The sequence below is a fragment of the Spodoptera frugiperda genome, chromosome 25 (genome assembly GCF_023101765.2).
Source record: "Spodoptera frugiperda isolate SF20-4 chromosome 25, AGI-APGP_CSIRO_Sfru_2.0, whole genome shotgun sequence".
NCBI lineage: Eukaryota > Metazoa > Arthropoda > Insecta > Lepidoptera > Noctuidae > Spodoptera > Spodoptera frugiperda.
The window spans coordinates 4,484,931-4,510,287 of record NC_064236.1 but is presented as its reverse complement, the minus strand read 5'-3'; the positions used below and the strand labels follow the sequence as shown (position 1 = coordinate 4,510,287).

The window sequence follows — 25,357 nt, the reverse complement described above, 5'->3', positions numbered from 1 at the left end:
TAAAAACCAGCAGATAGACCAAAGAAAAATTCTATGAAGATACCAAATAATATCCGCAATTCCGTTGGAGAAAAATTTTGTTAATAACTACTTCAGCTTATCCATTAAACGGCTTGAGCCGGGTACCATATTTTATACAAACATTTGAATACTACGACACCTATCTAAGTATCTACTTAAACATCAATTAGAAATGAAACCAGACGCCTATTGGATCGGACTGGTTGGCTACACAAAAGGTGAACAATTTTATACCACATATAATTTGCAAAAACTTCCAAAAAGTCTTGTTTTAGAATAATATTGAGCGAGATGATGTGTAGTCTAAGGAGTTTCTATTGCGGTTGTGGGATAGAAAAAATACTCGTGCGAACCCACACAGGGTCTCTCCATCAATCTACTGTTGCTAAGTAAGCTGTGGGTACTTGTCAGCATCGAAATAAGTCTACTAAGATGCTACGAAGATGATACACAAATGCAATGAAGTAGTCAGATTATTTTATTTTGTCAACTACACAAGTAGGCTCGATGCTGACAAGCACTGCCAGCACAACTCCACTGTAACTCGAATACCTCGCTAATTGAATCCAATTTTAAACAATATCTTCCACGTCATATTCTCGTCTATTTAAATCGTTAAATCAAAAATTCGTTCCAAAGGACCTAATTCGCATTTTTGCGCCCGATCGTTTTATTCCCGAAAATATAATTTTGTTCCAATGGTATTCTTATATACAAAAATAGCATTACGTGTAAATTCTATGTTAAAGTCCTGCGATGAGCTCAGTGCGAGCGATAGGCCCTCTCGGACACCTCGAAGCAAAACTAACACCAAAGGAAACTACAACGGCGAGAAAAATAGGTCACTTACACGGTGGTATATGTATTATATTAATTCTCATGTCCGCCTGGCAGCCATTACAAGTGCCAGCGTCTATTTACCAAGACCCACACATAATATACGATATTAGACAAAGAGATTACACAATAAAATATAGGTATACCTTAAAAATACTCACTAAATCATCTAAGTGAAGAATAATTTAAGATATATTGGTATAAAGATAATCATATAAAGTTACTCTTAGGTATCCATCTCCTCAAAACAATCGTAAAACACAGATTACATGGAATATGGAGAGGTCCGAGGTACGCAGGTGTGTCACTGATCTCGCGTCCCAAGTTTGGTGGCCAGTAAAACTACGCCGTGTTGTGGACCCTATCGTACCGACCCTACGCGGTGGATCTTAACCGATAACTATTGATAGTCTAGTTCATACTATGGACACCAAACCTGCCTAGTAACTTACACAATAAAACCTAGCATCCTAATTGATTAATATCTCAAAATCATCGCCAATATCGGGCCGTATAAGAATGGACTTTTGAATTTGTTTATTTTTAGAAGCTAGATCATCCAACTATGTTTTACCTTAATGTTGTAAAAATTCCGAATTATTGTAGTAAACGATGAATAAAAATGGCGTGGTTACAATAACTAGGTGCATGTCTAACTCAGTCTAGGTCGACACCCGATTGTAAACTACGTTTTATTTATTCAGTAAGATATTCGGCAGTGTTCGTTCGCAGTCGTGCGGACTCGTCTCGGTCTCTTATAAATATTGATGAGATGATTTGAGAGGCCACTGTTTATGAGTCGGAAACTAGATAGCGGGTGTAAGTTTAGAAATTACATATTTTTAAATACTGTTTACCACAGACACTACATTAACACTGGATTATTTTAAACCGTACAGTGCGTACACACTGAAGGCAGGTATGCCATCTGACGTAAACATTATCAGCACAACTATTTTAAAATGTGTCTATTACTATTTATTAGGTATTTAACCTTTTGACCAATACAATGAAACATTGAGATACAACACGGCTTCTACGGCTACTACACACAAGCTGAATGTTTAATTATCTTCAAAATTCTATTTTAACATTTATTGATTATTTAAAAGTTTAATGTAATATTTATCTTATGGTTACATGACGACCATCAACGGACATATTGAGTAATGTGGGGTCAAAAGATTAAAATGGACAAGTGAATAGAATGGACATATGGGAATGGTGACGTGAAGAGTTGGGATCGGGTATCAAATAAAAAACAACATATAAAATATTGAATGTCGATTACAAAATTATATTAAAGAAAAAAAAACATAACAGAAATAAATGATTTGCATCGATATAATAGTGGAATAAATTAGGAGTCTTCTGATATTAATACTAAATAGTCGATAAATTATGCAAACAAAATCAAAGTTACAACCTAAACGAACATAAGACGAAACAAAAATCTCGAAAAAACATGCAACGGTTGACGAATAAAGGAATTTCGTAATTTTGGAATATAATATGTTATAAAGACTAGAAATTGAGCGTTCAAGTGGACTATGTTTAGAGACAGAACGGGACAGAGTAATAGTCATCTCTCAAACGCGCCACAAAAGTCCTAAGCTTAAATACAAGTCCTACGTTAATGCCTACGGTTTACACATCTATCCCTTTCAAACAGACACTACCTCAAGGTCGGGAACATGTATACTTCAAGAAATACTAGTCTAACACCTACAACACCACATACATGAGACAGAACACCAATAGCTGCCTGATTCGCTAATAAAGCTTACACAAACTAATTTAAAAACAACAAAACATAACTTCCATTCCTAGTCATCCGTGAGTGCTCATTGCTATGGTCACAAATTACTTCAGGCAGCAGAAATCTTGTCCAAAGTTCCCAAACCTCAAAGTGTCACACCTACACACGCGCCAGGTCATTCAACCTGACCACACAAATTACAAAACTTACACATTCCCCATGCATCAGTACAATGACAATAATCGATACAAGTTTAAATCTCGACAATTACTTTTAAAATACCTGTTTTAACATACAATATGCTCATAATCATATACATAATAATAACAAAATAACATACAGGATAAAAATAAACTTACGCTTTAAGCCATGTAACAACTAAAATAAACTTTGGCCAAAATATTAAATTATCACACTGTGCGTAGAATGTACGATTTCGACAACAGACCATTTGAGCGGGCCAGCAGATCTATTCATTTGTGCTTTGCTTTGAGCAAAGTGTTGATCCCGTAACGATATTGTATTTTATCTATCACACATTATATTTGTTACTATTTACTGCTGTGCGCCCAAACGATCGAGTATGTAGGTCTAAATAAAAATCACTTTGTTCCGTATTATTACGTTACAAAAATGTATGCTTTGCATTGGCGTCTCAAGCCATAAACATGAGCAAAACTAATAGTACAAAGATATTTTTATAAGAAATTCGATCTCTACTTATACACTTTTAGTAGTTATATTCAGTAATCTAACTTAGTCTAGACTCTTCACAAGAGTATACCCGTTCATCACATACAAATCGCATTGTGCTCTAGATAGATACTCACGTAGAAATGCATGTAAATAATTTTGACAATTGGACAGTTGAAGCAATTTTCTGAATCTCCCGAGGAGACAAAGAATTTGGCAAGAAACTATAATATAATCATATGAGACTTTACGACTGGTTTATCACAGGGATGTTACGACGTGGCGACGGCTCCTCTACACCTACAACTACGTTTGTGATGTTCCTGTTTCTATTGTGATGTTTGTTCAAAGGTCACTGCATCTTAACCATCACAAGGACTAATATTTACTTAATTATGGAATGTTCAATAAACCAGTGATATCTAGACATCGTCATTACAATTCGACACAGATATAAGACCAATTACTCAATACAAATATGTGAGAGTTCGTTTTATAGACCTAAATACCTCATCTTAGAAGCACACGGTCCGCAAATAGTGTTTAGGTACAACTATTCAACGGGAGATTACCAATCATTGTACTGGCATTCGTGCGCCAACCGAGTTAGGTATTTGCTAGCAACTCACGAAGCCGTCGTTATCAGTTCTTGTTCAAAAACATTAAATAAATATATTAAATTAATACAACCACATCGCTGGAGTCCAAGACCATAACATTAGTATTAGGACAGAATTGTACAGATGGCAGTGTTTACGGGTACATGGAGTATATAACAATCTCTCAGTTGTCGTCAAAATAATGTCTACTTTCTCTTAGGACTAACTTATGTATTCATCTAACTTTGGAATGTTCAGCATTCATTATTTTAGTATAAAATCCGATCGAAAGAGACGGTATTGTTTTTAATGATAAATTCATCAAAATTGTTTATTTAAATTATACTTAAAACTAACTTATATTTGGCAATAAATAAATATAGGCCTTGAACTCCGTCATCGAAACATTCGCGACATATTCAATCAATAGTAATCGTAATACAACAATAAATTCACATTAAATACAATTAATATAAGATTACTAGTAATGATACGACACTACTGTGTAATAATAGTAATTAATATGAGTGGATTCTCCTTACAATAATACTGGGTACATAGAATATTCATAAACAAACTGCGATGTGCTATACCTGCCTTGTTCTCCTTACAATCTGAAAGATAAATAATAAATCACCTGTAATTCTTTATTGAATAAACATACAATAAGAATATAACATTTCTTTTGCAATTGCATATCGCAAGCTACAGCATAGAGGCTATAGTATACATAAGAGCGTCAAGTTCGATGTATATTAGCAGAACACCCACCATATTTAGTGCGCAGCCCTGATCTGGTTCAGGTCGTCATCAGAGTCGGTGGGGGGCGCGTGCTCGGAGCCGGCGAGGACCGTCAAGTGGGTGGAGTCACTCTGCAGGGTGCTGCACTCCCCACCACCGCTGCCACTCCAGTTACCACATTGAGCCTTCTTCTGCAAAGCCTGAACGTACGACTGAAAAAACAAACATAATGATTAGATAACGCACTTTACTTGCGACGCAGTTTTAACTTTTAATAAAAAAGAGAATAAAAAACATTCAAACATTCTAATTAACAACAAAGTACATAAAATGCATTCGTGTTTCTAATACGAAAGATAGTAAAAAATGAAGATAAAACACGCAATGCTATCGCGCTGGAACCCACCACTAGGCACTAGTGAACATTACCGGTAGCCTCTAAAAACTAATAAGACGTAACTCGCAAGAGTCGCCATCTGGTGAGTGCGAAAACGATAGCTAAATTGCGCCTGTGGACAACACCTAGGTTACTTAGAATTACATGTATACTAACGATTACTTCCTGTCCGTGTCGGTTCGTTAGTAAGGACATGGAAAACGACAATATTGATTAATATTATTTTAATATTCTAAAAGTATTTAGTTCTAATGAATGGAGCAAGTACCTGCGAGATAACATCGCCGTGAGCGGTGCGGACCTGGTACAGGTATCGGTACTTGCGTTGTTTCATCTCGGCACGTTGTTCGCGGGTCACGGGGCGAGCCTGTTGGGCCTTCAGGTGGCGTTTCTGGGCACTTATGCCTGTAACAATAAAGTATATTATTGAACCGTTAAAAATAATCAGCATTACGTTGATTGATCAGTACCCAGATTATGTAAGTCAAGATAAAAGAAGACGGTAAAAGAACGCTGCATAAATTGACTGATCTTGAATTATTATCAGTTTCTTAGTCAAGCCTGTAATTTTCCTAAGCTAACAGTTTAGGAAAACCCAAAACAACTAAAATAAGTACAAGTCTAAGTTACATTTTCTCATGTGGAGCTGTTTAAGTAGTGTACTTACTTTGTTCGTGGTAGATTCCGGTAGCAGTGAGGGCGCATTGTGCAGTCAGGCCGACGATGGCGGCGGCAGGCCAGGCGGCTAAGGTCAGCCAGGAGAGGCGGCAGGGAGGGGCTACAGCTGGCTCCAATTTCGCACGCTCCCACAACTGGAATTACAAAACAAGGGTTTAGTTAGTTAAAGAGTTAATTTATTTTAGTTTAGGGAATATTGGCCTGTGACTGTGTAAAATAATCTAGCTTATTATGTAGGTACTACTAGATTAGCTTCACCAACCACAAACCAACCAATCAGAGCGCCAGACGCGCTCTCATTTCGATTAATTTAAACCAAACTCATACTAAGGGTACTGGCATGTGAACAATACATAATTACTATCGATCCCTACCTGCTACTTAACATACCAACATATGATGCTAAACTCGAGTGTCAATCGAGACCACACAGCGACACATTATCACAAGAAAGACACGAACTCTCACACATAGCCACGTGCCTACAAACAAACAGATTCCCTATACACACACGTGAACAGTGAGACGGTATCAGTAACAAAGTAAGTAATAAAAACTTAATACTTTAATTCACACCAATTTATTTTAAAGTCGTACTAGCATAAGGTGGCCAATTCATAGAATTTGAGTGAAAGTGTTAATGTGGGATTAGTTCACATGCTTTTAAACCTCCAAACTTTCATGTGAGGTACTTAAAACTACAATCTATGTTTGTATAGTGTAAATGGGAAAGTTTAGATGCATAGTTGTTTGGTACTTAATTACGCTAAAATGGTTACAATGATCGATTTAATAGCACCGAACTTACATTATTTTCAGGTTGTTTTATGGAATAAGAGGCAAACGAGCAGACAGGTCATTTATAGTGAGCGGTCAGCACCGCCCATGAACGCCCGCAACACCAGAGGAGTCACAGGTGCGTTACTAGCCTTTTAAAAAGGCATAAGCTCTTTTCTTGAAAGATTGAAGGTTATATACTAAAATGAGCTAAATGAAATTCTTATTAACAAATTCAGAAAAGAAATTTAAAATTGCAAAGTACGAGACAGCTAAATATAAAACGTACTACGGTACGCTTTATAATTAATATTTAGTTGTCTAAATATAAAGCGTACCTAAACAAATTCATACTTTATCGTAATAAAGTATGATTTTTTGTAATCTAATTTCTTATGTATTTGTGTATATAAAACAATAGAGTATTCTATATCGCAGACAAATCTAGACAGCAAACATAGTTAATGTACCCAAATATAACATAAATAAGTACTACCTACTTACTTCTATAAAACTTGCACACGGAATATTTAAACAAAGAGCAACGAAGCTTTAGCCCGCTTTTACAAGAATACGACGAAACTAGAAAGAGGGTAATGTATTTCAAGCGAATGTTGCATATGTATACATGCAGCAAATGTATGTGCAAGTCCCCTAGCAAATGCAAGTCAAAGTTTGTATAAGACAAGACACACAAAAGAATGAGACAAGGCGACCTCTTCTATTTTGTTGATTTAATACTCGAAAGTTAAGTTTATTCCCGGAAAAGTAGGTATAGGCTTTTCACATATTAAAAGTAAGTAAGCAAATTAACTATTAAGTTCACACGGAACCTAAATTTACACCACCAACACCATAACCACACAAAATCAGCCTGTTTCCGACCACAGATGGACCTCTTAACACACTACAGCTAATCTCTATTTCAAACTAGATCATTATTATGTCAACCACTCATCATCTGTTGAACAGTCACAAATGTTCATTACGGAACATAAGCCGCCCCCACCGACTTTCAGATCAGCTGGTTCTTATAGGACTTGCATCCAGATGATTCTCACTCTGTGACCTATGTTATCGGCTTACAAATGTAAGCCTTGAATATGAACTTCTAGCATGGTTTGAAAGTAATCGAGTTCCTCGTCAAACAGTTACGTGAGTAAGCCAATAACATAATAATTACTTTATCAAGTCATCTGTTCACCTTTTATAAATCCCATATTAAAACTCTATATCATTACTACAAGTAACTAATTTGAAAACCCTAAGAAAACATACCTCAAGAATAGCAACACCCCTTGTAATTAAATTAAAAGGATATAATAAACTATCCCTATCTGTTCCGCCGTTAAAAACCAATCAATCACAATGATATAGGTAGGTACTTCACCGTGATTCACTACTAAGTAAGAATTGACATTATTTATGGTACTGGCTTGACCCGTATAGTCAAAGAACATATACACATACAACTAGGTACATAAGATAAGTATGTAGTTATTTTTAGCACTTAACAATAATTGCTTAAGCAAGAGTTTGGTTTAAATGCAAATAGAATCAACTTGTGTAATATGTCATGTGTTAACTTATTTTTAAATTTGTGGTTGATTGCGTGGCCATTTGCATTCGTATTCGCAATATTATATCATAATGAGAACGAATATTTTGCAAAAAATAGAATTTATGTCTATTTGCCAATTATGCCAAAAGAAGATATTAACAAACATTTTAGAAACACTAAATGTAAGAAATAAATCAATAACTCTGACAAAAGCTTACTATAATTTCATATAAATACCACGTCTATTAGACAACCCTTAAACAAGAACTATGACCTCCAACTCCCAACAACTTCATTCTACACAATTATACCATTTGAGACAATTTACTCAATTACGTAAATAAATAAAATATAAAGCTACTGACCCACTTAAGCATCATCATTCGCTCAAAGAAGTAGTCGAGGGAGGTCGCGATTACAGCGCCCCCATACACGCTCGTGCCGAAGATTGTAAGCACTGAAACAGGGAGAACACATCGTTAATATTCATGAAAGTAATCAGTAAAAGGACGCGATAGCTGCAGTCACTGCTAGGCCTAAGAATTGGATTACATTTGTGTATTATTGAATCTTCTGCGGGATATTTTTAGATGTTGTTTAAGCAAAGTGGTGGCGGCAGAGTATAATATATTTGTTACCATCTCTACTCTTTTCGTGGGTATCATAAAAACTGATTAAATGGCTACACCTTTAACAGAGACCAGGCAAAAGCGCTCTTAGCTATAGCCAGGAGCCAAGATAAACCAGGTATACCTGGGACCTTAGTACGGGTTTACGTTTAACCAGATCAAAACGAAAGCGCGTTCGGCATTCTGATTGGTTGGTTCACTCGAGACGGCCAATCGGAGCGCCAATCGCGCTCTCATTTCGATTTCGTTAAACGTAAAGCAAACTTTTACTAAAGGTACTGAGCTTATAAACTGTCATCTCCAAGCCACCTGCTAAACGTGGGGATTATGGCGAACACTTCTATCTAAACAAGGCCTTTATTCCAGCAGTGGACACGAGCTCTCGATATATGATGTGTTTAAGATAAAATATACGCGTAAGTATATATAATATATTATGTGTACAGAAGTCGACACAAATCAATGGGTGTGTCGACCACATTAATATCGAGAAAGAATTTCATATTATCCGTAGTTAGTCGCGAAGGGCAGACAAACGTGGTATGTAACATTCAACGGAATTTGATTAAGATTTAGAACATACATCGACAACCTCGTTAAGGTTTCAGACAATAAAAGATTCTATGTAAGTACTTACTTATTACATAGAAAATATTCAAAACAAAAGATTAAAAAGTAAACAAAACCCGCCTATCCTATGCATAACATACGAAATCAAGTACCGTACCTGATTTCATTAGATATTAGTATGTATGTCACCCCTGCTGCGGTTTTAACTAAGTATTCAACAGACATCTGTCGCAGCCAGATTTTAGCATACCATAAAGTAAATATACATCAAGTATGTAGGTACCTAGGTACTGTAACCTCAAACCTCAATTCTGAACCAGGCTTTAAAACCAAGCATACTTTTTTTTTAATCCTATTATTAATTCAGGTTCTTCAACCCAACAAGATTTATTACATTAATAGATACAAATACCGAAATGACATAACTACGTCGGAAACCCAAACACTCGAGGAGTTTAATCATAAATGTTATAGTTTGACAAACAATTTAATTAACCCATTGCGAAACGTAGACAGAAAACTGTCGAAATTTTCCACCACCGTGCCCAGCAACCGTCGCGATGACGTCCAATTTACTAAAATATCGACATCCCATCGAATCAAGTTAATACTTAACCTATTTACGGGAAAGAAAAAACATCAACGCCCCATAAAAAAACGACTTTAAGACTTAAGCTGTTTAAGAAAAAAAAATTACCTCGATACAAAGAACATTATAATTTTAACATGGAATCTTCGCTATTGATTCCTTTCAAGAGATTTTCCAGAGAAAATTAAAAATAACTACCGTTTTTTCCTAGCAAAAGATAAATACAGATTTTCCTTATAATCAATCTTAGTATCCACAATGTGATACCAACGAAGTTCAAGAAGCTCCGACGGATCCATTTATACTTGACTTAATTCAATCGTTAGGTTTGATGTTCAAATGTTTGCCTAACCCGTCAGTCAATTAATGATAAGCTAGAAACTGTAGAGAACGGAAATTATCTCATTATCGAACTACTCCATGATTTAACTCGAGTTTCCTTTCCAACTGTCACAAGGAGATTTGATAAACTGAATCGATCGAATGCAAAATGTAACAGTTTAACGACACGTCTTTCAAATCGTATTTAGATATTAAAATAAACCTTCATAATAATTCTGACTGAAGTATGGGAAGTATCAGTTTAAAGAAGCCTTCTTAACACTGATAATCTGTTTTTCAGGAAACTGTAAAGAACCACCGTGATGAACAAAGCCGAAGCCGAAAGCAAAAAATCGTACTCAAATCGGTTCAATGATTCGGTGCCAAAACACAAATAACACCCTTCTTTTAGGGATTAAAAAGCGAAGTTGAACGTGATTACAAACATCAAAACATGACTCAGTCAGATTTGGGAAATTCCTACAGAACCGCCACAAGTCAAACCCAGATGTACTACACATCTTCACACTACAGAATCGAAAAGCACGAAAGAAAAATACTAACAATAAGTAATAAAATAAATAACATTAGGTACCAATCAACTAACGGATCTCTGAACCAATAAGTTTCACGCTACTCTTCACATTGTTTCCACCACTTCAAACGCACTCATTACAATTAAGACAAAGTTTATGTTACAAAGTCAAAAGATTATTAACTTATTTAATTGTCGTCGTGTCAAACAACTTGTTATTTGACTCTATTATATAAGGATCGAAAGAACTTGAAAGAAAAAGGCCTCGATCTTTACAGAGTAATTAATTAGAAGACCCATTAAGTACCTACATATTCACTGCAACGGTAAAGCCAATACTTACACGAGTACCAATCCATAATGAATTAAAAACGACCAGGAACCACAATAATAATAATATACGTAGTGGAAGCTTGTATGTAATGTAACTCATAATATAATTAGTAAGAAAATCTCAGCCCACGGTATTACAAATTAAACCGAAGCGTAGTTTATCTCGAGTGAATGGTATCCCGACTTTCAGTATGAGTTGTGACCGACAATACACTAGACTAGACTTATTGTTCGTCGATTGAAGCTAACGTGCCTACAATAGATAAACAGTTTACCTCGCATGAATGTTATCTAAACTTGCAGAGTATGACATATACCACACACAAAATATAATTCCACGTCCGTTATACCCCGTAGCGGTAATTGGACACCCACTTATCGCCGGTTATATAATTAGTTCCTCCCTTGTGGGGGCGAATCTAAAACCGTGCACTGGACGTCATTCCAGCATCCGCATATGGAACATTTTAAAATAGAAAAGGCAATTTTCAATTAAACCAAATGGGTGGTTCATAGAATTTATTAGACGAAGTGCACTTTGAATATTAAGTTTCATTCTCGAACCTTAGTTTGAGACCGTTAAACATCAAAGGGAGACAACATAGCCTCATAAAAGATTGCATTAATAGAACATAGTCCTCATACCCCACTACAATATTGACACAAAAAGCAGAAAATTAAAAGAGCCCGCAAGCATCGCATCACAAGAGATTGATGAATATGGATGACACAAAAAGTGTCAGGATAGTAGTACCTTTGTGACTGCCCTACCTAAGGGTGAAAGGCACCATTTGTACTCGAACCACATTTTGTAATATTCAAGTTTTTCAAACCCAAATATTGTATTCAAACAGTCAATGAGCCAATGACACCAATTTCTATTTTCTCAGAAGTGAAATTATCTCCAACATATAGCTATATATGTACATGTAAACCTACACTGCCGATTGACTTACGTTTATCATTGACAAACAGTAATTTTTTCAAACCCTACAACATCATAACTGTCCCGAGGTTCGACGTTCTATGAAAGGGCTACTAATAGGTACTCCCTTTCATACTTTCATCTGAAAGGCTTCGATTCTCTACAATTTTGTTCTATTTCTATCTTTGAAAGCCATTAATTGGCCGACTGTAATCTGTGCCAGTTTTCTATAACCTATTGATTTCTAAATAAATATTTCAATAGGTCAAATCAAATAGGGCATTAAAATGAAGCTTTTAACAGAAATCATAAAAAAAATCCTTCGCAATTTTAATAATTAAATAAGTTATTATTTACATGGCTTCTCTCTTGCTTTTCAATACGTTCTTACCACATCAATTTTCTCATCTTGTTAAAAGGTATCGTACTTACTTTTAAATAAATTACTCCCATGAATCAATTATAAAGAAATGCTAGCGATAGGTATACACCGTCCGAGGGAAATGAAGATTTTTTTAAAACAAAGAGGATGGGCGATCGATACTCCTTATAGTGAGGAGTGAGGTATATGTATCTATTTACGTTAAAATGTTTAGTATTTTTCCAAGGAAAAAAATATGTGAAGGGGTGCTCCAAGTAGTTACGCCCTCGTGCTTTAAAAATAACAGATTTCCAATAATAACATTATACAAGGAGTATTTTTCCAGGTACATAATACGATCACACCTGGAAAAGTTCAGAGGCGGCTTAAAGGGGTTGACAAAGGTTTACAGTACCTACAGACACCTTTTGTCAGCTGTGTTATTAATTCTAATCCTAAGTAACAGGACTCCAACCTATTGTGGTCCGGGACATATCTAAATATCTAAATCCAACCTTGATTTATCATTAGTAATTGTGTATACATCAAATTTTTCCCCGAGCCAAGTTTCCATAACAAAGTTTACAATAAATCAACACACTAATAAACTTCAAACATAATACCAATGGTTCCACAACTCGTATCTGATACTCGTAAAGTACACTGGAATGAAATCTTTTCCTACAAGTATTTACTCACAAAGTTTCCGCTACAAGACACAGTTTGCGAAACACTCACGTTTATGAGATCGAGGGCTGTTCCACACTAAGTACAAATAAATACCCTATCTGAAATCTGTCTGAGTGAACATTTCTCGGGGGACCACAGGTAACTACAAAATGCATTTTCATCTTTGCACTGCACTGCACTGAACTAAATACAGTTGACTAAACACTCCACTAGAAACAGGCGGATGATGTTACGAGCCAATCAGCCAAATCAAGTAACCTTTCTCATTAAATGGACCATGAAATGCATAAGGATAAAATACGAAGCCTTTGTAACATAGGTAGCAATAGTATGTCGATGACACTTAACAAAAGTGAAAGCTGAAACATGTGTTAGCTAATTACACACAAACTATTCAATGGACAGCATACTAGCTTTGTCCGGCATTTGGAAACAAAATACGTTAGCATCGCGTCCCACAAATATCGACAGAATCACGAGGCTTTCATTATACCTCTGGTAACGAGAACAAAGTAAGCTTGCATGATAAATATTATATTGAATATAGACGAGTTTGCTCCATTAATATAAGTTTAATTGATACCGTCTCGTTCCAGTTCTTAACAATGCTAGAAACAAAGCGATACAGCACGTTTCCTAGAACAAGTAATGATTAATACATTAAATATGAAACGATTGGTTCCGCCTGCTTTTTCCTTTCCATGAAACACCAGAGTGGTTACTGAATTCATCTTAATTTTTAATTGAAACAGCAATTTGTAATTGCATTTACAATCGATACTCTGTTGTTGTTTTGTTTTCATATTGCCGTTGTTTTTATTACTTCAACAATATACTCGATGTTGATTTTAATAGCAGTTTTATGAAACAGTTAACTAGAATTCAATTTGGATCATGACTCATTATTGAGTCGAAACTAAAAGAGAAAATTAACAAGTGCAAGTGAGTTCCCGTAAAGGAAATTACATTTCATTTCCATTGACATACTTGTGCAGACACTCTTATTTTGGCATAGAACGAAATCAACAAAGGACGAAACAGTTTTACCCCTGAATAATTTAGTTCTAGCAGGCTGAATCCGCTGTGATTCGTAGAAACAGCTTCATAAATCAACTTAGACCTTCATATTGACAATAATTTAACATAAACCTGAAGGACTAGGAAATTAACCTCCATCAACGTCCAATAGGAAGACAGTTTATTGCATTTCTAGTGCACTGAAGGCCGCTGGAGATGAAGTCAAGAATTCAATCTTTCTATAAAATCGAATTTACGCCACTTCAATAAAATGCTATTGAATTTATTCCACTTTCATAACATAGTTTTTCCGTTGCTGTATTTATTCTTGTGACATCTCTTAAGGCTGGCCTGACAGAAGGCGGTCACCAGGCCGCCTCGACAGCCTCGCCATGTCACTACAAGTTGGAACGAGGCTCACCTGAGACTACAAACCGCAGCAAGCGCAATTTATAATATTGTAATACGTACCAATCGATTGACGCGCGCAACTTAATCAACATGCCTCTCAGCAGATACTATTACAGAGACAATCGGAATATAATTATAGAATTTCCACATCCTCGTTCTGGTGCTATATACAGATAATGTAATCAATTCGCGGGCCATATTCCCGTCAGCAAAATATCGATATGACCACATAATACTATTAGCGTGTAATCCGAAATGCATGAAAGGGATTCTTAATTAAAAGGGCTTAAGCCACATAATTGAATATGTAGCAGTATTTTAATGCCAAATTTGTCAGTACAATAAACGATAATGAGTAAATATGTATGGGTTCCGTTTCCCACAAACACATGTAATAGTGCTGCCGATATGTGTTCCTGAATCGTCTACCTGCTACATAGTTGATTAAAATGAAGTGCTAAAGTAATTTCTAATCCAGAAAAAAACATATCTCTTCTAAGTCCGCTTTAAGTGCTGCATTTTAAACGGATCGATACCATGGTATAGTTTAAATAGCTCGGACTACAGGGATAAAGTTCCACTTTCACGGGATTAGCTATACAGTGAAAATACTCGGTTCTCCATTTCTCATACATAACGAATACCTGTAATCCTTACATGCTCTGAAAAAGTATTGAATTTAACCAATTTTGACCTTTTATCCAATACCAACCAGAATTCTTTGTACCGTGCCTTTAGGGACTAAAAGGGAGTTAAACCGATTTGTGTATGTTTCACGTAGAAGTAGTCGTGACACTCGTGATCCAAAGGGCCATTGTTCATTAAATTCGTTCACCAATACCTTTCTACTCGTAGGTCGCCGACCATGTTTTTATACCAATGCCGAGTGACCGATTTCACTCGGTAGCCAAGAAACGAAGTAGGTAATAATGGAGTTAAAAACTACTATGATAGAAAACCACTTCAATAGTAACACAACCTTTAGTTACTGAGCCAAGAGCGCCGTCCCAAGAACAACAAGAAGCTTCAGAAAATAGGTAAGTGCATTATATGAGAACAATATTGCAGAAAATGCAATATTCTACTAACTTAATAACTTAGCAAACGTCTTCAAGGATCCTTTCATACTTTTCTATGAAATATACTTGCATAAATGTAAGAAAATCTAAGTGAATTGAAGAAAATTGTAAAATGTTGAAAGGTAGACGTTTACAAAGTGGAAAAGAAATGTCGTGAATCTGATAGACGGGTCGACGTGGCAAAGCATTAATTAGTAAAATTAAACATTTAATTTATTGTACGACCTGTTACTTGGCACTGTTGTGAGTTAGACGGCGATACAGTGCTATTATTTCATGCTGTATTTTGATATAGGTATAAAGGTATTATGATGTAGCTACGTTCCATTTATCAATGCTCTATATCTCAAAGACCTACGACGAACGTGCAACACAATAGATGAATACATATACTGCACAGGATATTGAAACTGACAGACTTCAATCTCGAAATTCACCACTCGGCTTTGAACCAGCTTACAATAGTTACAATGTACAATATCCGTAGTAAGCCATAGGATTAATCTGTGTTCCTAGAGTGAAGACTAACAGGCCCGCATTTCGCTTGCATCTGCAAACCCTTTGAAGGTAAATATGATTCGGATTAACCATCGTCGGCTCTATAGACACAGGTCAGCTGAATGCAGGGTGAATTTCCAGCGGATACTTCCTGCTTTTAGGATCACTTATGCGGGGTATGGGGATTGAACGTTCATTGACCGCGTCCATCAAGATTACATTTGTGACAAGAGTTACATACATATTAAATAAATAGTTATTATACGACTTGTATGGCTGACATTACTATCACATAGTTATCAGTTGAGATAAGATAGCGGCCTTACCTTTCTTCCAATACAGGTTGATGACAGCGAAGAATATGCCTGAACAGAGCAAAACCACTACACAGAGCCAGTACTGAAACAAACGAAATATTATTAGTTTAGGACATGTGCACTTGTATGTACCATAACAAATACGTGAATATGATGAAAAGAGGTACACTACCGCTCAAAAGTATTTGCCCACCCAGATATTCTTGGATTTTCCGTATTTATAGACACATTTTTCTTGTAAATTTATTTTATTATATCTTTAGTTGATACTGCAAGTATGTGTGTACAAAAATTTTGTAGATGTGGTTATAAAATATAATTAATTTCTTGGAAGAAGAGTCCATGTGTACCTAACGCAAATATCATGTACCAATTTCGGGTGGGATTTTCCGAAGTAGGTAACCAAATCTTTAAATATTTTTTTTATTACCGGATAACTGTACTGCAATTTAATAAGGAATGTGTCGAATTTTTAGTTTATCTTTAGCTTTTGCGGAGAAAACAATATTTAAAATTTTCGCTGCCTGCGACGTGGTATTGTTTCAGAATTTTCTTGTGTAATTTCTTAATATGCCGAAAACGAAAGAACTTTCAATTGAAATGCGTGCTACAATAATTGCTTATCATAATAATGGCAAAAGTAATCGCCAAATTTCGCAGGAACTTAAAGTGCCAAGAAGAACAGTTGACTACAACGTGAAGAAATTTAAGACTTCTGAAAGTGTTAGAAATAAAACACGTAGTGGAAGACCCAGAGCCACGACTTCGGCTGAAGATAGGAAGATCGTGATTACCAGCAAACGTAATAGACGCCTTACTGCACCGGAAATAGCAGCGGAAGTGAATGTGGAACGATTTAAGCCCCTCAGTGTATCAACCGTCAAACGAAGACTTCAAGAAGCAGACCTTCATGGCCGTGTTGCAGTAAGAAAACCGTTATTACGCGCCGTCAATAAGAAGAAGCGATTGGAATGGGCACAACAACACAAAAATTGGACACTTGAAGAATGGAAAAAAGTTTTGTGGAGTGACGAGTCGAAATTCGAAGTTTTCGGTTCGAGGCGAAGAGTCTTTGTGCGGAGGTCAGCAGGAGAACGGACATTAGACCAATGTTTAGTGCCTACCGTCAAACATGGGGGCGGCTCTGTAATGGTGTGGGGCTGTTTTGGCGGAGATAACATTGGAAATATTTGCAGAATCCAAGGAGTAATGAGGAAGGAGCTGTACCGGGATATCCTTGAAAATGAAATGTTGCCATCTGGACTGCGTATTTTTCGAGGCAAATTCACATTTCAGCACGACAATGACCCCAAACACACTTCCAAGCTGTGTAAAGAATATTTGGATAAATTATCAGCTGAAGGGATGCTTAATGTTATGGTTTGGCCACCGCAGTCCCCTGATCTCAACCCAATTGAGCTCTTATGGGATGAACTCGACAGAAACGTGCGAAAAATTTGTCCAACTTCTAGCAAACATTTGTGGGATATTTTACAATCAGAATGGAATAAAATTTCAGGGGAAACTTTATCTAAATTGCTAAATAGAATGCCGAAACTTTGTGAAGCAGTAATTAAAAATAAGGGTGGATACATTGATGAGTCAAAAATTTAATGTTAATGTTATAATTTTAAATCTTTTTTTGCTAATTTTTATTTAGATTTAAATAAAAAATAAATACTATTCATCAAAAGTTTTTAATTTATTTCCTAACCCCAAATACACTCATTTTTTAGGGTGGGCAAATAATTTTGAGCGATAGTGTAGTTAATGTTTGTGACGTAGCTAGCTGTTATTGGTCTTATATCAAAATTAAATTATTGTCACAGCATTTATGTTGATAGATCAATCAATTAGACAAGTTTCCAGTATTCGAAAACATCCGATATTTATTATAAATATCAAAATATTGGATATTTATGATTTATAACCGATCTATGTATATCGAGTTTGATATACGTCCGTTTTATATGAACACTATGTTGAATTTTATATAATAGTACTATTTACATATATTTTTTCATGTTTTATTTACATACCTAAACATAATCTTTAACAAAACTTAAATGTTTTAATGGTTTATTTCTTGAGGTAAGTACTTAAAATGAGACAAATGAATTTTTCTTCTAGATCAGGGAAAATTGATAATTATATATCACAAAAAAGTCATTGAATTATAACATCGGATATATATCACTGATATATATATCGTACGAACCCTGTTATTTTCACTTGATCTGACTACCTATCTTGATTAGTTCTTAATCTGATCACACGCGCTAAGACTTTCTCCTACAAATCCTACAATGTAGTGACATACGCAAATATCACACATTCACATCCTGAACTAGAAGCCTTAGTACATACATAACTTCGCGCCTGTCTCCCATAGGGGTAGGCAGGGTCAATAGACCGCCAATTGCAACGAATCTTATATACCTCTTTTATGCAAGCTCGTCGGTTAAGGGTACTTTTTATGTAAAGCCTTAGTACAATAGTTACAAATAACATAACTAGCTACTCCCGTGTGGTTTCACCCGCTCTACTCGGCTCATAGCCTTCTTCAATAAAAGGACTATCCAACTCAAAAAAAAAAATTCTATTCGAACCTGTACTTTTGGAGATTAAGACGTTTAAACAAACACAATTTAAACTTTAAATAACAAAAAAAAAAAGGTATAAGTAAGTAAGTATAAGAGTAGAAGGTAGGTTTCGGAAATCGAACCAAAACAATGTAAGCGCTTCACAACCGCACCGCCCTAATAATTATTCCTTTCAATTAAGCTATTCTAAAACTGTCTGAGCGCGCTAAGTCACATGATCCGTATCTCCTCTAAGTTTAATTTAATATTTATCTCCTACAGAGTAATTTTAAGTTTAAACATACATTTTTAGATCTGATAATGGCAGGGTGTGACATTAAAGATGCTAATGTCGTCACCTTAATGTCAAGCCTGTCCATCACGGTTCAAATGACATTAATAAATAGAAAATATGCATGATACCATATATCCATTTCGTATACATATCGATCAGACTGGTGTTGAAAGTAAAAACAGCATTGTATACTGACATAAAAGTAGACATGTTACGGCTAACAAACCTATACAATGTGTAGAATATAAGATTCTTAAACAGAAACAGGATATTTCCTCATTAAGACATACCTAGAGGTTAAGTAATTAGTTAAGTAAAAAGAACTAACAAGCCATTATTATATTATATGAACTAACTAAAGAAACAGGAAAGAATATTGTACAAGAAATCTTTTTTAATTCGCAGAGCGACGTTAAAAAAAGCACGCAGCGACGCCGGCTAAAAATAGAACCACCCCGTTTTACAAAGCTATTGTTTGATGAACTAAGGGATTGAAATTGTGTACGGGCACAAACCGTACGCTGATAACCAATGCTTGCATAGCTAAGTGATTAATATGGTATCCGCGATCTATCAATACAAAGCCGACAGGGCTGTTACCAATATTGAACATTCTCTATTTCCAGAAAATGTCAGTACCATTTACAAAAGCATACGAATGCAATTAATTGAGACTTGAATATAAAACTTAAACTCGATTTTGTTATCCAAAACAAACATGTTCATTGAAATATTTTTACTATGTACAGTAATAACAATGAAATCGCTGTGCAAATGTAGGTACATTGAAAATTGTTTTGAACCCTGAGCAAAACACACATAGCGTATGTTGTACATCACAACAATCACCCACACTCGATGGGCACACTGTAATGACCTTTAACAACTTTTGTTTTCTGACTGACACAAATGGAGCCATCAGCTCATAACTTTGTTATTGTGACGTTCCACGTCGCGTGTGTACAATTGTGTGTTACAATTTCCGCGTCCAGGACAAGTTGCATTGACTTTTTTGGAATACAACGCGCTTGACAGTTTAATAAACTTGGAGCACTTTAATCTATACGCTATCACTGTGTCGGTGTCGACACATAACTCGTTTCTAGAACTAGATGAAACCACTATGGTTATGTAACTACCTACCCGAATTCAAAACACACGAACATGTGCTCTTAGCAATAGTGATTGGTACAAGAACTCTTGACTTCTCAATTCTCAGCTCTAACAAATCTTAACCAGTCTGTCGCTGTGTGTCGGATCAGTTACCAAGTGCGGCTAACAACCCACTTGACTGGGACATGTCACTGAATTGCAAAATTGCATTTGATTGCTTCCCTCCCAATCCTGATGACATACAATTCATTGTAATTGACATAATTGGTTCAAAGCAAATCAGGTTTAAAGATTAGCTGACCAATCGATATAAGAGGACCCCCGGCTTACTGTGCCCATTTTCTTTGTCCCAGGCACTTAGGTAACTACATCAGTCCATTTGTGAGTTTTTCGTGTGTTGCGAGTAATCCTATCGAGTACAATGATAGATGTGTACAATCGCAATAGCTTGTAAATACTTTCGCCTGCACATTTGTGTATCCGACAAGTCGCGTCGCTAAGACGTGTTCATTAATAAATCATCACTCGGATTTCACTGTCGCTAGCTTCACTTTCACCCAAGTTAATTGATAAACCTTAATACCAGGTCTGACATATTTATTCCTTTTATGCAACATATAAACTCATATTCGGTCAACCAAATTAAAAAGCAGTACTTATAAAATTTGAAATAAAAAATATTTTATACTGCTTTTTAATCAAAACATTCTCATGTATGTTTGAAAACATCAAATAAAATTTTATTCCGTATTTTTGCAGTTACATATTTTTTCATTTACAGTTCGTCGAATTGCAATATGAATGAAATTTATTTGTTTTGTGCTTTGAATTCGTTCGAGATATTCGTTTATGTAAACTTGTATCCGACATCAGTATTTGGATACAACGTGTACGCTAACAGAGTTTTTTATTAAAAAATACTGAACAAACTTCATATGCATTCAAACGTTACAAACTAAAACTAGGAAATGTTTAAAACTGGGTTAGCAAAAATAAAGCCTTTTGTGACAAACATTTCAGTAGTCCATCCATTCGCAGAGCTTTTCGAGAAAATAAACAGTTAAAACGAAATTTCGCAATACGATTAACGTTGTATCTGCTTAATTAGAACTGAGCCAACAAACGTATGTACTCTTCCAGTGAGTAAATTGAAGTGTTCCCGTGTATGTAAGTGAATAAGGATAACAAGGGATGCACGGAGCCTGCAAAAATAAACAGGCGAATGCGAACGAAGCAGTAAGTGAAGTAAACAAGACTTGTGATTGAACGGTTCCACCGTCGTAATCCAATGGAACCTCATGTGTTTATTTAAAATGCATTTCCCCTAGCAATTACTGGACTTTCCTTTTCTGCATTTAATTTTTAAGCACCCACGTACGAGTTGCCGCCCGTTGAACGACTTGTGTTCCACTTACGAAGACGCATTCGTGAATAATATAAACTTAAATTGTCTATAAGCGGACCACTTTAAACTGCCACGCGACAAAGAAACAAAGAACTCAACTAGACGGATCCCTGATGCTTTAATGGATTTTATAGTAAAAGCAAATATATGATTAACATAGTACATTCAAGAGTTTAGGTCAGGGTAATGGAAATGTAATCCTCTTACTGGAAACTCTTCTAAAGTGCAATGCATTACAGACATCCATTAGCATTTGGTGAAATAAATTCTACATCATTCCTGGTGTAACAACAATTCTATTCTGTCAATAGTTTCAAAGGTAAACAGAATACGTAATTGATTATTGGTTAGTAACGGGCTTTTCCAATATAATGGTGTTTTTCCACTAGAAATGTGCTATGTAGCTATTCTACGAAATTGTAATATCTAAGCTGTGAAACTATGTGACCGTTTCAACTGCTACTAAGCTATGTAGCGTTGCGATGAAGATGCGCAGCTTGAGTATGCGATGTATCGATACGATAGTAGGGAAGCCATTCATAGCACAGATCCATAGCACGCATTTTTCCATATAAAAAACATAGCTTGGGTGAGTCCGTTTCCACCAGTGCTAAGCTATGTATACCAATGAATATGATTGGTGGAAGCCAAACGCATCCACAGCAACGTAACATAGCACATCGCTGGTGGAAAAACACCATAATCTTCAGGCAGCCGTTAACGTACGAATAGGTAATTGGTGCTTTTCAAACAAACTAAAATATGTATGGCTTTATTTGGAAATTTCAGGCCATGACTGACCATTCACTCCGTTTTGAATTTATTTTTTAGCTTGGAAATATAACAGCTGTAGACTATGATGGGGAAAACATTTGTATCTATTTTTAAATCCATGGCTTAATGGCTCCATCGCTTTTTCATACCAAATGAACTTACTACTCAGAAATAAGTAACAGACAGTAAAGTAATATTGAATTGATTAAGTATTTAAAGCTCAGTTATTGCATACTCAGCCGAAATTCTCACCATTTAATTTATTCACTGAAATCACACATTCAGCTCGTCGAATTATTAACCAGTTGTATTGAGTATTGGCTCATTATTTATTCAGTGTTATTAGCGGGATGGAGTGCATCAAGTGAAAAGCACATCAGATTATAATTATACGAATGAAATGTAACAATTGTAACAAACGTTAAACATGTACAATTAAGTGCTTTCAGGTTTCGGCGATGAAATGAATTTATCTTTATTTGCATGATTTCATTCGCCACAAATTCGATTACTTAGCACGCCGGCCCGCTGTGTATTCCGTTGGAAAAAATTGCTTTTCAATAGTAGCATATACCTATATGTATATGTAGTCTGGATTTACGACCGGTGCCCGGTGGCATGACAACCGTCTCGCCCACCTTTGCCCAGGGCTAGTAGAGTATTTTCTACGGTATTACAACTCAGCCTACGCTTTCGGGACAACGAACGTGTTTGTTATGTCTTTAAACGAATAGGCAAAGACAAAACACAGACAGTTCAATGGCATTTTCTCCTTTGTTTGTCAACCAATTTTATTTATTTTTGATAGCTATTGACTAACTGTTTGTAAATGAAAAACATTATAGTAACATTGCCATACAAAGGTCGGTTACATGGAATGTAAAACATCAAACGAAAGGTAATATCAATATGTAGCACCATGTGTACGTTGTACGTTCTACATAAAAATTAAAAAAGTCTTAGTAAACAAACATGATAAAATACAGTTATATTTCGACGAGCAGGCGACCGCAATAATAATTACTCTATTTAGAATATGAAATGACGGAGCAATCTACGCTTTTGAATAGGAAACTAGCTTTTATATAAAAGTCAGTTACAAAATCACTTTGAATTTAATAAATAGGAAAATACTGATATTTTCCTTTTGACGTCGTGACCCTTCAAGCAGCTTAACTTATTTGCAAGGATTGCAAGCTTCGTTAAGTTGATTGGAAGTATTTTTCCTCTGGAAAATATAAGCCTTTTAGCATACTTATTATAGTTATATTTTACATAGATTAGTTGCGGTGGCTGCTTCTTATTATTTTTATAACTGACGTAATTCTTAGCTCACCTAGATTGTCGTTCATTAAAGTCTAATTAGAAATATCCTCATTATTATTCAGTTTTATTGTTAGCCGTGGTCTTAAAATTTCAAACCTTAAATATCTCAAATACCTACTTTTTTATGTGAAGCTGATTCTAAATTCCAGATACAACTACATTGTATATCTCATACGTAGCTATTCGCTGTTAAAGGTATGTGAAGAATCGGGTCGAGACGAGATATGTAACGCTGTTGAGACTCGGAACGCCATATTTCCATCAAATCTATAGAAATCAGGTATGTCAGTACCAGGAGGCGTTTTATTGCTGATTTTTTAAAAAAGTTACAAGAAATTCTGCTCCTACAAGCGATGTTATACTCTATCGTTACCCGTTCGTTTCTAACAATTATACACTGATTACAATACTTTCACTAATATGTACCTAAGAACGTTAATCTGAATCAATTATGTACTTATACGCACATACCGATATGTTTTATTGAAGAATCCGTTAAGCGTAAATGGACGACTTCAACAAAAGGGAACGGGTCTTATTTCATAAATTCTCGGTAAAGATTAGTTACTTAACTGGTTTCCAAACAGGACTGTTGAGACTCACATAAAAACGATCGCACGGGAACATTGTGGGTCTTTATAACGCTTTCGGAAATGAGTCCATTGTACACGATGGTATCTTCATTCAAAGATAAATCGATATCAATGGGGATTACGTTCATTTGTGCAGAAAACATTAGTATTTTCATGCTAAACGGACATGAAACAATATAAAAGAACAACAACATGAGAAATATCCTTTTATCCGGCTATTGAAACGATTGTCTAGACGTACGTAAAAACGGAGGGCTGCCTGCTAAGGGATTTACTTTTCCGATTAAAGGCCAGCACTCGGACATGAGAGAGCATTATAAAATAAAAGACATTTTCTTTATTGTGATTCCGCAAATTCCTTAATGGTGTTGTTATAAAGAATTTTATATAAAGTTAATAGCTTTACAACGTCTGTTTGTATGTGCGTACGTATACATTCAACTATAATCAGATATTTCTAGCAAACTTGTCCTCGTAGCATAATAGTGACGTGAAAGCGCCTTGTGCAAAAATGACCAAGGGTCAAACGTCAGTAGGCTGTGTTGTACTTATTTAAAAAGAAACTCGGTCATTTCATCACGCACATAGACAACCGATATAGGTAAATAGTTGGAGAGCGCATAGCGGTGTGTATGCGTCGGAGAGCAAAACACATCCGAGCATGCAATTGAGGTCAGATTATATTGTTAGATGCAACTACTGCCCCGGCGCATCCTATTGATTTAATGGCTGGGAAGCGGGTCCTATCGACTGCTACACGAATTTATCACTGTGTGCGAAATAAGTACTTCTACCGGTGTAGATGATTGAAATTGTAGGCAAACAGAAACGTGGAACCGTGCAACAGGTTACGTGCATACCAAACGACTGTTTTATTGGAAACAATATCGTTCAGAACAAACCAGTTGCAATACTACTAATGAAATTGTTC

At 35.7% G+C, this 25,357-nt stretch overlaps 1 protein-coding gene across 4 annotated transcripts in view; it reads right to left on the bottom strand.

Annotated features, from left to right (window-relative positions):
- Nucleotides 1-2,127: 2,127 nt before the first annotated feature.
- LOC118268198 (transmembrane protein 198) overlaps nt 2,128-25,357 on the bottom strand; it is a 30,790-nt gene continuing 7,560 nt past the window's right edge. For all 4 annotated transcript variants that reach the window (XM_035582564.2, XM_035582575.2, XM_035582584.2 and 1 more), the window contains exons 6-11: nt 16,348-16,420; nt 8,429-8,520; nt 5,715-5,859; nt 5,316-5,452; nt 4,681-4,862; nt 2,128-4,523 (exon numbers count right to left, since the gene is read on the bottom strand). In XM_035582564.2, the coding sequence (XP_035438457.1) occupies nt 4,686-4,862; nt 5,316-5,452; nt 5,715-5,859; nt 8,429-8,520; nt 16,348-16,420 (624 nt within the window). In that variant the 3' untranslated portion in view covers nt 2,128-4,523; nt 4,681-4,685. The remainder of the gene's footprint in view (nt 4,524-4,680; nt 4,863-5,315; nt 5,453-5,714; nt 5,860-8,428; nt 8,521-16,347; nt 16,421-25,357) is intronic.